At 44.3% G+C, this 16,690-nt stretch overlaps 1 protein-coding gene across 1 annotated transcript; it reads left to right on the forward strand.

The window, feature by feature from the left end:
- The first annotated feature begins 10,231 nt into the window (after window positions 1-10,231).
- On the forward strand, window positions 10,232-16,356 carry LOC131904234 (aflatoxin B1 aldehyde reductase member 3-like). Its single transcript, XM_059255294.1, has 7 exons — window positions 10,232-10,507; window positions 12,579-12,763; window positions 12,952-13,056; window positions 13,271-13,367; window positions 13,608-13,707; window positions 15,435-15,564; window positions 15,949-16,356. The coding sequence occupies exons 1-7, from the start codon at window positions 10,294-10,296 to the stop codon at window positions 16,108-16,110; spliced, it is 993 nt and encodes a 330-aa protein (XP_059111277.1). The 5' UTR covers window positions 10,232-10,293; the 3' UTR covers window positions 16,111-16,356.
- The last annotated feature ends 334 nt before the right edge of the window (window positions 16,357-16,690 follow it).

Genomic DNA, 16,690 nt, shown 5'->3' on the forward strand with positions numbered 1-16,690 from the left:
ATCTTGGGAGATTTCCATACCTCTAGCCCTATTTTGTTGTTCAATGGTCTTAGCTTCATCCTTCCACCAGGTCCTCCATTGTAATTGGGGACCAGCTTCTAAGACAACTGTAACCAAATCTTTCCATTATTGAGGGATAATTCTATTACAAGTTGGCCATGAGTTTAACATCTGCTTCACAAATAGGGAATGCATACCATATGACACTATTGCTTCTTTGAATCTCCTCAAATCTAACATTTGCACAGGAGTCCAGTCAGCTCTTAACACAGCCTTTAGCATTTGGCAGTTCCTGTAAGGTTACTGGATAGATTAAGGTTGGCTGTTTGAAAGCCGTAGGCTGTTTCTGTAACCACATAATGCAATGTTGAGATTGGTTCACCTTTAAATTCCTCTGTCTGGGTCTGAATATCTCTATGATCTCTTTTAACAAGTTTTTCTAAAATTTTTATCTTGGCACTCAACATTAACCAACTTTTTAAATGATAAAACAAATGATTCAAACAAATAATATTTATAATTGACATTACATACATTCCATCTATATTAATTATCCTCTCATTTAATTGTTCCATTTTCAGACCGTCAATTGTATTATCAAACAGAGACCAAATTCCCTCCATTGTAAAAATGTTTCTTTTTTAATGTGAGAAAAATTATTTTTTAACTAATTTCTCCCTTTAAGAAATCTCAATTGTCTCACCAAATCTGCCGAAAATGACAATTCAGATGTGAGGCTGACTGCTTCTGCATAGAACAATAGAAGCCCAAGCAGGTTTTAAGGCAGCTACCTAGTGTGGTAGCAGCCCGAGTTGGGGATCCAGGGAGAGCCCATAACCCATCAGGAGAGAAGAAGCCAAAGAGCCAGCCATCTGCACAAGGGACTGTGAGAAAGTTACTAATTTGTATGGTTTTTGGAGCCCCAAAAAACTAATGGAGTTTGCTGCAGAGAGGTTGCAACAAAAATTTAGCCAGCTGGTTAGGGAGTCCGGCCCAGCCAGGGGGAGATTCCAGGCACATGCAGCTCAGGTCTGAGCCAGGGCCTGCAAGACCACAGGTAAGCAAATTTTTCTTTAATTCATGCCCCACAAGTTGGACGCCAGATGTTGTTTGAATCTAGAATGGTCTTTTAATAAAAAAAAAAACCCAAAGCTATATATATCAGGGTGAAAGCTGAAAGATCAGAGAAGCAGAACAGCCAACCACTAGTTCTTACCTCTATGAAATCCTCTGTCTAAAGTGAGTGAGTTCCTGTTTCCTCATGCCTAATATATCTGTCTCTGCCCAGACATCACTTCATGGGATTAAAGGCATGTGTGCTTCCCAGTACTGGGATTAAAGGTGTGTGCCAACACTGCCTGACCTCTATGTCTAATCTAGTAGCTGGCTCAGTCCTCTGATCCTCAGGCAAATTTGTTAGGATACACAATATATCCTAACAAACAACTTCCCAAACTATAGAAATGACAGAGACAGATGGCTGCCTGGATAGTCACCCACGGTTCCTCTGCAACATCCAGCTTCAGTCTACAGGCCTAGAATATGTGACAGACATTTCTGTGAAATCCTGTCCTACCTTGTCTTGACAAAGTTTGGCAGTAGCCTTCTTTTGTTACCTGCTTGTCCAGTTTGGACAGCATCTGTCAGCAGTTGAGGCAAGAGCAGTTTCTTGCCCAGTGGCTAACTTCACATAAATGAAAGAAAACTCCATATGGAGGTTCTTCAATAAAGATCATCTTTTCTGAAGTAAATTGGTATTGACAGGAGCAGATGTACCTTACTATCATGAAAAGCCTTATGTTATTAAAACATCTTACTATGCCATATTCTGTAGGTCTCTGAAGTGTTTGAAGACCATCTTTCTATCTAAACTACATCTCTGTTTGACTTTGAAAACATACCTAATATGACTACAAGTTTGATTGTTATAGATGACTAACTAGTAACTTGCATTTCTTAATTATCCTAAATAGTTTGTAATAATAGCTTTCAAGGACTAGAACTTTACATTACATTTTTAAATGAGCAGCATAGGTACAATAACTTAAACAAGAGTAGAAACACACACACACACACATATATTATGTTAAAACAAAAATAACCTTAAATTTGTATCAATATACAAAAATCCATAGCAATATAAAATATTTGAGACTAGTAGTTGCTTTTTAGTCTAAAAGTAGATTCAGTAATCTACCCTTTTATCCTATCATTCCTACATCCCTCTATTTTCTTTTCAGAAAGCAATCCCTGAATCTAACTTCCTTTGCTTAGTTTTTTCCCTGACTATGACCAGTAACAACTTGCAACCCACCCCCTAAATGATGACAAACATTCATAACTTACCAAACAACCAAAAACCACCCACCCCACTACTTTCTGCTGTCTAGAGGACATCTTTAGGGGGCCCTGAGAAAATTGGTATAATGGTCAAGTCCTGGAAGAGCTAGCTGTATCATTTGTTGTCCAATCCCTGTATAATGGGAAAGTGCAGGGCTCATCTGAAGTCTTGGCCAAAGCAGTCTGTGAGGCTGGACCCTCTCAGCTAGCAGCTTTGAAGTTGTCCTGAGCAATTTGTAGTCTGAAACTGATCTTTGGGTGATATTTGTCACCTTAATGGCCTTACTACAGTCCTGGTAGCTTTGTCCTTGCAGGGCCCCATAACCTTTAGGAGACCTCAAAAGTCACTGTTAGGAATGGCCATGGTTCACTGCAGATAACTTACACGTTTTAAATGTCATATACAGCCAATCTCTAAAAGGTTAGAAGGCCACAATCTATTAAGTACAACCAGGGTACACAAACTTAGTTCCAAATTACCTGCTTCAGACTCAAACCTGAAAACATGAACAGAAAGCTAGAAGAAGCTTATTTCTAGAATTAGTTAGTACTCTGTATGACTACTAATATCTTGAGAGAAAGTTTATATATACACATAGTAAACTTGTGTATTTTGAGATAATACTGGAGTTATAAATAGTTGTAAGCTGCCTCATGTGGGCGCTGGGACTTGAATTCAGGTCCTCTGCAAGAACAATACATGTTCTTAGCCACTGAGCAGTCTCTCCAGCTCCCCTGGGCTCAATTTTTGCTGTTGTTTGTTTGAAGAGAGAATCTTACTATATAGCCCTTGCCGGCTTAGAACTCACTCTGTAGACCAGGCTTGCCTCAACTCACACATATCCAACTGCCTCTGCCTCCCTGAGTGGTGGGATGATAGGTATTCACCACCACACCCAGACCATGCTCAGTTTTACATGCTGTTTTTTTCTTTTTATAATAATCCATGTGAGAGGCTGGGTATGGTGACACACAACTTTAATCCCATCACTCAGAAAGCAGAAATCAGGTGGATCTCTGAGTCCCAGGCCAGCCTGGTCTACATATTGAGTTCCAGGACAGCCAGAATTACATAGTGATACCCTGTCTCAAATAATAATAATAATAATAATAATAATAATAATAATAATACATGTGAAAAAGGTACAGATAACCATGCCGATTAAGCCAATTAAAATGATCTGAGTCTTTTATTGACTAGTGACCAAGAGCTGGTTTAGATTTATGCCTCTGAGTCTTGGTGCGGAAGCTCAGGGTACAATGTTTTTATAGGCAAAACCTACAAAGACCATAATTTACTTCAATGTTAGATGAAGGTCAGAGTAACCTTGAAACATTCATTTCTGACAGAGCATAGTAATTTTTTCCACATTATGTCATATCATGATGGTTATTTGCTGGTGGCCATGTCAGGAGCAGCAGAGAGTGTCAGCCCATCAGGAGGGAAATCCCTGATAGGTAAATCTGGGTTAGGCAAGGCCCTGAGACCACAGACTCCAGAGTGTCTTTTGCTTCTGCTGTCCCTTTACATGTTTGCCCCTGCCATCTTTCTCTGGTAGCTGGCATGGTGTGAATGGGTGTGGGGAGATCCCCACTGCCTGAATCATAGTATGTTTTTCTCATGGAAACATCCTGTTCTACTGGGTGTTTTTACCTGTAGATTAATATGAAGAAGATTCCTTTCTAAGCTGTACTGTCTAATTGATAATAATAGTGTTAGTTTATACAGAGTTTTGATGAATAAAAATAAATACAAGAAATGTCACACAGCTAGGCCCTATGAGTTTCACCTAAGGAGCTGCATAGATCACAGTTCAGGTTAATGATTAAGGAAAACAATTGAGTCCCTAGGAGCCAGGCTGGCTCCAATTCTCTTAATACTGAAGGATGCAGTCACAGGTTTCAGTGTGCATCATTAGCTGAAACAAAGCCTTAAACTAACTTCAGATTAGACCAAATGTTTTGATAATAGCTTTAAGATAAAAAACAAACAAACAAAAAACAGAAACAATCTAAAGCTCACAAGGACACATAACTGAGTTAGAGATTCATTAGGTTAGGATAAAAAAAATATAAAGCAGCCCAATAGTTGATAGCTGATGTACTTTCCTTGCTAGGTTTGGTTGATGATCAAAGGTGATGATTAATTCCTTGTGCTCATTTCTGCCCTCAATCTCCTGATATAAAAAAAGTATTGATGAGTGGGTAGGTACTCTAAACCTTTAAAGTAGAGCTGACTGATTTTTTTCAATATACAAAAGTTTAGGTTTGTGATTCCTTTAAGATCCTTGTAAGATTACTTTCAAGATAAGTAATAAAGTAATTGCCCCCCCCCTTTTTTTCTGTTTTGTAACTGCAAAACTACAACCTGCCAGAAAAAGACCTAGCTGAGAAAAATATCTTACTTGCCTATACAGTTAATCTATAACAAGTTGCTTGGTTATGAGTGTACCCTGGGGCATAGCTGTGTGGGCTGCGAAGCTCCTGCAACCCAGAAACACTCTGGCACAGGCAGAGTGGTGGGGCTGTGTAGCTGCGCCATGGCCACATCAGCCTGGTGCTGCCTGCATTGCTGCAGGGACAGCAGGACCCGCCATATTCCTCTCAAGGAGATGCTGGCTGTACTGCTGGACATGCAGCCCATGGGAAGAAATGTCATTGTGAAGAATGGAAGAAGAACCTGAGGCACAGGAGGTTTTTTTAGCCAGTGTGCCTCTTCATCAGAACAAAAGCTACTTTGAGTTCAAAATCCAGTCTACAGGAATCTGGGGTAAAGGTGTTGCAACTCAGAAAGTTAACTTGAACCAGATTCCTCTTGGCTGACACATGCATAGTCTGGTGGTGATAAATGAAGGGGCCCAACAACAATGACTCTAACCAGTCTAGAATGATGCCGTTGTACCTAAGAACACTATTCAGGGATCAGCTTTGGACTGCAAACACTTCAGAACAGTTTCAAGATGGGATGGTCCTTTATATTACACTTCTAGCCATTACTCTGAGACTAGCTACAAACATTACAGCTAGTCCTATTGAGACTTAACCATTTAGCTTTCTTATACGATGTTTCTAAACAGCAAGAAGCAATTTTAAGAGAATGATGTCCCCTCTCCCAAAATTTTTCATTCAGGGTTATGGATAAGTTGTTATAGGGTTGGGAGTGGAACAATAAAAATTTAGACTCAGGATTCCTTTTTTGGAAAAGAAAAAAGGGGAATGGATAGGTACAGTATATTAAGGTAGATTATTGTGTCTACTAGCAAACTAATTTAGCTAACTATCGGCCTTAGATAATTTACACTGATATGGATTCTTGTATATTGATACAAATGTAAACCATTTTTATATTTCTATTTAAGGTAATTTATATATTGATACAAATTCAAAACTATAATCATTATATTGTATACATGTTCCTACCCCTATTTGAAATATTGTGTTTATTGATACAAATGTAAAATTATATTTGTCATACTATATGTATGTTCTACCTCTGCTTAGGATATTTTGTATATAGATGCATATTAGGGATATTGTTATCAAATTGCACTATACATTTCGACCTCTGTTTTAAGATATTTTGTGCATTGTCACAAATTTTGAGGTCATTGTTCTTATACTGTATATCTGTTTACAGACTGTTTACCTTGTTAATGTGAAGCCTTAGTCCTTAGGTTATTTAGGTAGATAAGACTTACAGATTTATAGTCACCCATGCTTGTCATATCTATAGTTATGTTAGTTAGATTTTCCAGATTTACAGAAACTTATGTGAGATGGATAGGTAGTCTTCAAACACTTCATAGACCTAGAGAATGTGGCATTTAAATGATAACTTAGAATTCTGTTGACATGAGACATGATTGTTCCTGGCAGCACTGATCTACTCCTGAGACAATGTTGGGATTCTAAGACACTCTGTTTGAAAGTCTGTCTTCTTCTTTGAACAAAATGGCTGCTGGGCAAAGAACTTCTCTTGCCTCGACTGCTGACAATATGCACACTGTTCTTTCCAGATGAGCAGGATACAAGGAAAAGAGACCACTGAACTCTGCCAAGACAGGATAAGATGGTCTTTCAAAATTCCTGTTTCTGAAAATGGTCTGTCAGATATTCTAGGCCTGTAGCCAAATTGGATGCCCTAATGGTGCTGAGAAACTTTAGATGACTGTCCTGGCTGCCAGCCATCTCTGTGTATTCTTGCAAGAATTTCAGAAATTGCTTGCTTGCATTTTCTATTTTCTCAGTTATTATTATGTTCCTTCTCAGGTCTTTGATGGGATTGATGACTAGATAGTTACAGTTATAATCCTCTCATATCTTAGCTAAGAACATTTCAGATACTAAGTTAGATTTTTTTTAAAAGATTTATTTATTTATTTATTTATTTATTTATTTATTTATTTATTTATTATGTATACAGTGTTCTGTTTGCATGTATCCCTACAGGCCAGAAGAGGGAGCCAGATCTCATTACAGATGGTTGTGAACCACCATGTGGGTGCTGGGAATTGAACTCAGGACCTCTGGAAGAACAGCCAGTGTTCTTAACCTCTGAGCCATCTCTCCAGCCCCCATTAGATTTTTTTTAGGATAGGACACACCATTTACCTATGTTCTGGACATCTCTGGATTTTAGTATGTGTCTCTTGTTTGATGTTGTTCTTGCTGGTTGTATTTCTATTTTTGTTTAAGTTATTTCTTTTCCCCTCTCCTGGACAATACTTGATAATCATTCTTATTGTTTATAGTTTTGTATTAGGTTAGAACGTTGTGGTTGATATATTGAGTACCCTCATAAACTTATTTGAGGGTCAGAGAACAGAACAGCCACTAGATTAGACATAGAGGCCAGAAAATGGTGGCACACTTGCCTTTAATCCTATCACTTGGGAGGCAGAGATCCATTCGGATCTCTGTGAGTTCAAGGCCACACTGGAAACAGCCAGGCATGGTGGCACATACCTTTAATCCCAGGAAATGATGGCAGGAAGCAAAAAGGTATATAAAATGTGAGGACCAGGAACTAGAGGCTTTTAAGCTTTTAGGCTTTTTAGCAGCATTTCAGCTGAGATCCATTCAGGTGAGGACTCAGAGGCTTTCAGTTTGAAGAGACAAAATCAGCTGAGAAGTTGGTGAGGTGAGGTTGTCTGTGGATTTTTCTGTTTCTCTGATCTCTGAACTATCACCCCAATATCTGGCTCCTGGTTTTCTACTTATAAGACCTTTTAAGATTCATGTTACAGAATGTTCTTATTTAGACAAAAGGGGGAGATGTAGTGGGTAGCTGTTCTGTCTATGACCTTGAAGCGCAGCCCCTACAGATGTAGCAGGTAACTGCCTTACCTACCTATGACCTTGAAGTACCTGTCCCTGGAACATGGCTCAGGGCTACCCTTAATACCTGAGACACACACACACACCCACAAAGACCTGAGACACATGTAGGCTCTCTTCTCTCCCTCATGGGCTTGAATGTGGGACTGACTCAGGCAGCTAGAACAGTGGTCCAGAACCTGTGACAATTCTGTTCTGTACAGTGAGTTTTTCTCCCCTAATAAATTCCTTTGCCCTTCAAGCAGACTCCATGGATTTCTCACTTTATATGTGGGTTCCTGGGATAATTTTTCACCTGCAATACGTAAAATGTTTAATCGTGTAAGGGATATGGAAAACATGATGGGGTTTTTTTACTGTTTGTTTTGTATTCATTGTAATCATTCACTTGAAAAACAGAATATAACCACATTGTAATTTTTATATTGCCTGAAAGATTTTGCTGGGATATACAAGCTCTAAGAAAAAGAATAAAGATTGAGTTAAAATGGGCTAGAATGAAAACATCAAGACGAGAGAGTTCTGGTCCCCCAGGCAGTAATAGTCATTTTTCTACTTACACCTTCTTCAGTTAATGCTAAGTTTGTGTTAATATTAGTTATTTTGGTTAATACATCTGAACCATGGTCAACTTCTTAGAAATCTCAACTGTGCTGGCAAGGCAGACATGACTGTTATGGCCGTAGAGTGTTGAGAACTATCTAAGCCAGCTTGTAGCTAGAGTTTTTCTCTCTGGGTTCCGCCAAGTCCCAGCAGTCCCGTAGCCCACTTACAAAATAAACACACAGACGCTTATATTATTTAAACTGCTTGGCCATTAGCTCAGGTGTAGCTAGAGTTTTCCTGCCTGGCCCACAGTCAGGACAAATCTCTCTCACCTGCCAGTCCCACAGCCTCAGACCCGACCAAGTAAACACAGAGACTTATATTGGTTACAAACTGTATGGCCGTGGCAGGCTTCTTGCTAACTGTTCTTACAGCTTAAATTAATCCATTTCTATAAATCTATACCTTGCCACATGGCTCGTGGCTTACCGGCAACTTCACATGCGGCTTGTCATGGTGGCGGATGGCAGTGTCTCTCTGACTCAGCCTTCCACTTCCCAGCTTTATTCTCCTCCTTGTCCCGCCTACACTTCCTGCCTAGCCAATGGCCAATCAGTGTTTTATTTATTGACTAATTAGCAACACATTTGCCATACAGAACATCTCACAGCACTCAGGCCTACCATTGTCTAGCTCTTACTCTTATACTCAGCCCATTTCTGTTAATCTATATGTCGCCACGTGTTCCGTGGCTTTACCTGCTGCCTCTACATGATGCTCCCTGGACTGCAGGCTGGCGTCTCCTCCTCTCTGCCGCCTTCCTGTTCTCTCAGTTTTCCTCTCTGCTAGTCCCGCCTATACTTCCTGCCTGGCTACTGGCCAATCAGTGTTTTATTTATACGGAGCGATATCCACAGCACCAGCTGTTATCAATCTGTGAGTCAAGACCCCTTTGATCAAATGACCCTTTCACAAGGGTCACCTAAAACCATGGGAAAACAGATATTTACATTACAATTCATAAGGGTAGCAAACTGTTATGTTATGAAGTAGCAACGAAAATAATTTTATGGTTGGGGGTCCCCACAACATGAGGAACTGTATTAAAGTGTCACCAATTAGGAAGGTTGAGAACCACTGGTGTAAGCAAACACAAAATGGAATCAGGACAAGATGGCATTACCTTAGTCCCTGGGTACTGAATCAAGGACCAGGCAAGCACTTTGTCAACTGAACTATAATCCCAAACATTTGAAGTAGTCTTATTAGGCTTGGCAGACCTGTTATTGCCTATGTTGCCCAGAAGAGCCTTGACCTTGTGTTGGTTCTCCTGACTCCGTTTTCGAGGGCTGGAATCACAGGTGTGGGCCACCACACCCCTTGCTATTTGGTTGGTGCTGGCCTAGTACTTGCTATGTAACTCCAGCTGGCTTTGAACTTGTGGCAAGCTTCCTGCCTCAGCCTCCAGAGTGCAGGGATCATAAGCATGAACCACCATACTGACTTCAACTGTCTTTTTAAAAGATCATCACGAGAAAAGGTCTTTTCCGTTTACCGTCCCCCCACCATGTCACAATTTCCCACAATCTTCATTTTGTGTAAATCCAAATGCCCTACTGCATAAATGTTTTCAAAGACTGCCTGTCATGAACGTTTGCTACGTGTGATTCTCTCCATCTTCAATTCTCTGAACAATCCGGACTGCCTTAAAGTTTAAGAAGACAGCAGCCTGCGGTTCCCCCACCTGCTAAACTTCTTCCAGGAGGGTACAGAGACCCCAGGGCAACTCAGGAATGGGCCAGAGAGGCAGAAGCCTTAGAGGTGTCTGCAACCTAGCTCATGGGGATCTGCCACCGAGCTCCGGATGGCACATACTACTATGCAGAGAGTTCCCAGATCTGCCAGCACGTTCCTGCCTTTCCTCCCTTAAGCTCCGCCCTAGTGGGAGCGGTCACTGAAAGCTACTTAATGCCCTGGGTACGTGTGTGCCCGCTACAGCAGCAGCTACTGACTCCAATCTTTATAAAACAGTCTACATCTTTCCCTGTCTTTCCCTTCTTCCGCACCGCTATGTTCCAGTCGCCGTCGCGGACCGTGCCCGCCACCGTGTTGGGTGCCATGGAGATAGGAAGCAGCTTGGATGTGACCTCCAGCGCCGCGGTGGTGCGCGCCTTCCTGCAGCGGGGCCACACGGAGATTAACACCGCATACGTGTATGCAGACGGCCAGTCCGAGAGCATCCTGGGGGACCTGGGGCTTGGGCTAGACCGCAGGGGCTGCAAAGGTATGGGTCACGCCTGTCATTCACCCACATTGAACAGAACTGATTCCTCCCCAGTACAGCTTCGTCCCACCCCTGAGGCTCTGATCTTATCATGTCCGCCCAAGAGCTGTGAGAACCATGAACTCGGCAGTCTATGTTTGCACAACACCATAGTGGTCTCCTCCCCTTCTTCCAGAAGAGTGGCCTAGGACCTTCTTCCCACAATACACCAACCGTGGTTCAGCCAAATTCCATGAGGCTAGCCTGTCTCTGGGGCTTTGAACATGTTGGGACTCTCACACTGTGCAGCCTCTCCCACCTAGTCCCTAGCGGGTAGGTGCCTCTGTCACACCTCATCAGCTGGACTCCCTGTTTTTACAGCCACCACAGCCCCAGCACAGACTTTGGACCAGGCAACAGATCTGCTTTCTATCTCAGCCTTGTTCAGGGCTCTGGACTTTGCTTTCTCAAACTCTGAGTGTCTGTTGGCTTACCAGTGGCTTCAGCTTTACCAAGGAGTAGCCCCTCAACTGGCATAGGGAAACAGTCATGTAAGCCTGTGGGGGTGTCTTCAACCACCATGACCAGCAGAGTAACAATCTGCGGGAGGTAAGAAGGCAGTATGGTTCAACACAACTGAACAGCCAGTGTTGGATTCTAGGGATACTGAAGCACAGCACAATTTGGTGGAAACTTTCCTGGTGGTAACTGAATCGTGTATGCACAACAGGGCGTACACAAATCTTGGGGGACAAAGTCAGCTAAGTGAAGATTAGACACAACTACCGAGCCACAGAAAAGAACACAGATTAATAGAAACGGGTTAATTTCAGTTATAAGAGCCAGTTAAAGACAAGCCTAAGCTGTGAGCTGAACTTTCATAATTAAAAGTAAATCTCAGTGTCATTTTATTGTGAGCTGGCGGCCCAAAGAAAAATCCATTTACACCCCCAGGCCAGCGTCCATCTCCCTGCTATGGAACCGCACGCTCTTCCCTGCCTCTTTCTCCATAGCCAGCTGTCCCCTGAGTAACGGTCCTAGTGAGGACACCAACTGCCTGTATTGTCCCCTGTCAGCTAAGCCTGATCAATTCTGGGGACGTTTCTGTAAACTGTTACCGGTTTTACTCCCATTTACAGTGGATAGTATTGTGGAGAGGAGGGTAATTTAGTCAAGGTCACAGCTACTAACGGCAGAGCTAGAACTTGGCAGAGCTGGCCCCCCTACCCCCGCCTCCAACCCACTGCCAGTATATCACCTAGCCCAGGTTAGTCTCATATTCAATATCAGCCATGGATAGCCTTGCAATTCTGACCTTCCTGTGTCCCCCTACCAAAGGGTAAAATTTTAAGAATGCGCCACACCTGGGCCAGCTCTACTCCTTAACTGTTGCAGTAAAGTAGCCTGAGTATCATATTGTGTGTGGGTGTGCACGTGTGTCTTTATGTTGGTCTGTGTGCGTGTGTGCCTGTGTGTGTGCTCCTGCCCATGATGACTTGGATGTTGAGACCAGAAATATGTATGTTCCTCTGTCGATTCCACCTTTTTTGTTTTGTTTTCTGAAACGGTGTCGCTCTGGCTGTTCTGGAACTTGCTCGGTAGACCAGACTGACCTTGAACTCACCTAGATCCGCCTGCCTCTGTCTTCTGAATGCTAGGATTAAATGTATGTGCCACCACTGCCCGACTACTTCATTTTTTTGAGACAGGAACTCTCCAGCTGAACTTAGAATCCACCATTTCAGGCCGCGTGGTGGCGGTGGCGGCGCACGTCTTTAATCCCAGCACTCGGGAGGCAGAGCCAGGCGGATCTCTGTGAGTTTGAGGCCAGCCTGGGCTACCAAGTGAGTTCCAGGAGAGGCACAAAGCTACACAGAGAAACCCTGTCTCGAAAAACCAAAAAGAATCCACCGTTTCTATTAAACTGCTAGAGAGTGAGCCTCAGGATCTGCCTATCTTCTCTCCCTAGCATCTGGGTTCTAGGAAGGCCCTGCCAAGCTCTCCTTTTTCATGTGGCTCACACTTGCACGGTGAGCATTTTCCACACAAAACTGATCCCCTACCTCTTAACTTCTATTGTTCTCCCCCAAAGTGAAAATTGCCACAAAGTCTGTTCCAAGCCTTGGGACACCAAGGGCACTTAATATTCGGTTCCAGCTGGAGACGTCACTGAAGAGGCTCCAGTGTCCCCGGGTGGACCTCTTCTATTTACACATGCCAGACCACAACACCCCTATAGAGGAGACGCTGGAGACCTGCCACCAGCTGCATCAGGAGGTAAGGGTGGTCCCTGAGCTTGGGGAGATGCTCTCTGACCTTTTCAACTTGACTCTGCCAGGAGAGTGAGTGCTGGGAACACTCAGCAGAGTCGGACACAGACCTCCCTCCAGGCTCCCCACCCAGTCAGTCTCCCCTTCTTTGTCTCCTGGCCTGAGCTGGGTTGTGATGGAGTCTCTCCCCTACAGAGCAAATTTGTGGAGCTTGGCCTGTCCAACTATGCCTCCTGGGAAGTGGCTGAGATCTGTACCCTCTGCAAGAAAAATGGCTGGATCATGCCAACTGTGTACCAGGTGAGGGGAATGTGGTAGCCAGGACCATCCAGACTTTGGGGTCCAAGACTCCACTGATCCTCAATCTTTGAGCATCACCATGACACTAGTCACCAGCACTAGGTGAATGCCCTAGTTGTGAAGGTCTAGGATGGTTAAGGACTAAACTGAGGAACTTAGGTAGATATATTTGGGGTCTCTTGACATGTCCCCCTTTTCAACTGTCTCCCTGCAGGGCATGTACAACGCCACCACCAGGCAGGTGGAGAAGGAGCTCCTCCCCTGCCTCAGACACTTTGGTTTGAGGTTCTATGCGTACAGCCCTTTAGCCGGTATGTGCTGCCATGGGCACGGGCCCTGTGGATGGGTGGGTGGGCATGCCTGTTCTGTGTTTGCCTATTGATGCTCTGATGGATGCCCAGTCCAGGCCCCAGGAGGTGGGAGGCTTTGAGAAGGAGATGGCTTGTTGCCCTTCTTCCTGGGCTCCCTCCTGTTCTTCAGTTCTAGCAGAGAATAGCCTGGCTATCTGTGGGAGGAGTCTGGGCCAGGTTCTGACTGCTGCCTTCCTGCAGGGGGCCTGCTGACTGCCAAATACAAATACAAACTAGAAGATGAGAAGCAGCCCTTGAGCCGCCTCTTTGGGAAGAAATGGGATTATTTCTACAGGGACTGGTGAGCTGTGTTGGGGGCTGTGTCTGGCTGGAAGTTCATACCCCAGCAGCCACATAACCAGTCATTCTCCGTTGCTTGCGTGCCTATAGTACAGTGTTGAGCTGAAACAAGATCACTGGCCTTGCTTGCTGCTGAGCCTAGGCCCAGTAAGAGACCCAGTTTATTTGTTTGTTTGTTTAATGTGTATGGATGTTTTGTCTGCATGCATGTCTGTGTACCACATTCATGCATTGCCCGAGGAGGTCAGAAGAGGGCATCAGATCACCTTGAAACTGGAGATGCAAAAAGTTCTTAGCTGCCATGTGGAATGGAGAACTGGTAAACCATGTCCAGCCCCCAAAGGCCCTGTTCTAAAGATGGGCAGTGATAGATCAGGACACTGACATTTTTTTTCTGGCCTTTGTGTGCACACAACTGTACACATTTGTATGTGTACATATGCACACATAACCCCAATACACAAATCAAATCAAATGAAATCAAGTAAGATGAAATGAGAAAAGGTGGGGTTGGAGATGTAGCTCAATGATAGAGCACTTGTGTAGCAAGTGCAAGGCCCCGGGTTTGAGTTTTGTCCTCAGTTCTGAGAGAGAGAGAGAGAAAATGAACTAAGAAAACACAGAAAGAAGAAAAAGTAGCAAGACTGTCAACTATAATATGTGCACAGTGATAGTTAAAAGGAAATTGTTTCCTGTCCTAGTCTCTTTTTCTTAGATAGGGCTCACTATGTAGCCCAGGCTTACCCATAACATATGCTCTTCTTTCCTGTCACAGCTTCTTAAGTACTAGAATTAGATGTGTGTGCCACTACGGACTGCCACTTTGTAAATAAAAAAAAAAAATTGGTATTGGTATTGAAAATAGATTCTTCTCTCATACAATACATCCTGACCACAGCTCCCCTCCCTCCACTCCTTCCAGATCCCCCCTGTAGTGTGTCTTTCTCTGTCCTGTCAGCCAGCTCTCAATCACTACACGGAGACTTATTACTAATTATGAAAACTCAGCCTATAGCTTAGGCTTGTTTCTAACTATCTCTTATAATTTAAATTAACCCATTTCTATTAACCTATGTGCTGCCACATGGCTTGTGGCTGTTACCTCTCCTCCTGAATGTCTTGCTTGTTCTCCATGTCTCAGAGTCACCTTGTGTCTCTGCCTTCTTCTTTCCAGCATCCTCTGTGCCTGGAAATCCCACCTAGCTATTGACCATTCAGCTCTTAATCACAGTGACATATCTTTAAAGGGTAAAGGAATATTCCAGAACACATCCCCAGATCCACTCCTCCTCTGTATCCCCTCAGGAAAGAGCAGGCCTCCAAGAGACAATAACCAAACATGACAAAAGAAGACACAATAAGACAAGGCCAAAGCTCTCATACTGAGGCTGGACAAGGTAACCCAATAGGAAGAAAAGAGTCCCAAGAGCAGGCAAATGATTTTTTGAGACAAGATTTCATATATCCCAGACTGGTCTTGAACTTGCTATGTGGCTGAAGATGACCTAAATTTCCAGTCCTCCTGCCTCTACCTCCCTAGTGCTGAGATTAAAGATGTGTGCTGCCACACCCATTCTATGAAGAGGTAGTGACTGAACTCAGGGCCTCCTGCATGGCTAGACAAGTGAGCTGCCTCCCTGCCACCAGCCCCCCAGGCCTGCAAGGAGTAGACCACACTCAAAAGACACCAAGCTACTGACCCCTGCACTTCCTTCCCCATCCAATCAGCTTTTGGAAGGAAGACCACTTCAAGGGCATTGACCTCGTGAAGAAGGCCTTGCAGACCACCTATGGCAGCAGCGCCCCCAGCATGACCTCGGCTGCCCTGCGCTGGATGTACCACCACTCACAGCTCCAGGTAGCCCAGCACCAGGAACTCATTTTCTGCCCCTTTAGGGGATCCACAGTTGCCTTTAAGTTATTTCTAGAGAGAGTACTTCCTCCAGAGCTAGAGAGGTCATTTGGTGTATAAAGTGCTTACCAGGCAGGCACGAGGCAAGTGTCTTATAAAGAGAGGGTGGGTTTTTACTTAAGTCTCCCCAGGGACGAGCTCCTGTGACAAGGGGCAAGAGTGGAGTCACATACATTGAGCTGTCAAAGACCCCTTCAGACCTTCCTGGGTGTTCAGGACAGATAGACACAAAGATCCCAGAACTTACGAGGGGACAGGCAAGGAGGGACATGTACGACAGGACCGCCAAGTAGCAGAAAGGTGCTGAGATCGGGCTGTCTCCCCTTGCAGGGCACCCAAGGGGATGCAGTCATCTTGGGCATGTCCAGTCTACAGCAGCTGGAGCAGAACTTGGCCGCCACTGAGGAAGGGCCCCTGGAGCCGGCTGTCGTGGAGGCCTTTGACCAAGCCTGGAACCTGGTAGCCCACGAGTGTCCCAACTACTTCAGATAGAGTGTCCTGGCTCAAGCTGCCAAGGCTTTCCCGCCACCTCTTGGGTTCACACCCTGGCCGTTCCTTGCCTTATGCCGACTCAGTGGGTCTTTCCTTTGATCTCCACCCACACAGTCTTCTAGATTGCAGCCCTGCTCCCTGTCACCTTCATGATGAGGAAAGGCTGGCTGGGCTGAGTCCTACAGCAGCTCTTCCTGTCTAAATAAAGCAGGCATCTGGTCTGGCTGCAGCCAGGACTGAACCTCAGACTGTCTCCTCTACTGCTCAACACCTGCTCCCTCCATGCTGCCTCAGGACCCATGAGAAAGGGTGGAACCAGGAGCTGGGGTTCCAGAGAGCATAGATGTGGGAGTGTCTGACACTGCCTGGCAAGGGTCCCCTCACCATGTCCTGATCCAGCCTCACCCCTCACTCTTCTACATGTGACAAAATGAGGTGGGCTTGGGTATGCGCATCTGTTAATTCCAACATTCAGGAGACTCAGGGAGGTTTGCCCCCAGAGTGAGGTCAAGACTGATCTAGTGAGTTCCAGGCTAGCCTGGGACTCTATCTCCGAAGGATAGAAAGTGAACCCAAAACC

The sequence above is a fragment of the Peromyscus eremicus genome, chromosome 2 (genome assembly GCF_949786415.1).
Source record: "Peromyscus eremicus chromosome 2, PerEre_H2_v1, whole genome shotgun sequence".
NCBI lineage: Eukaryota > Metazoa > Chordata > Mammalia > Rodentia > Cricetidae > Peromyscus > Peromyscus eremicus.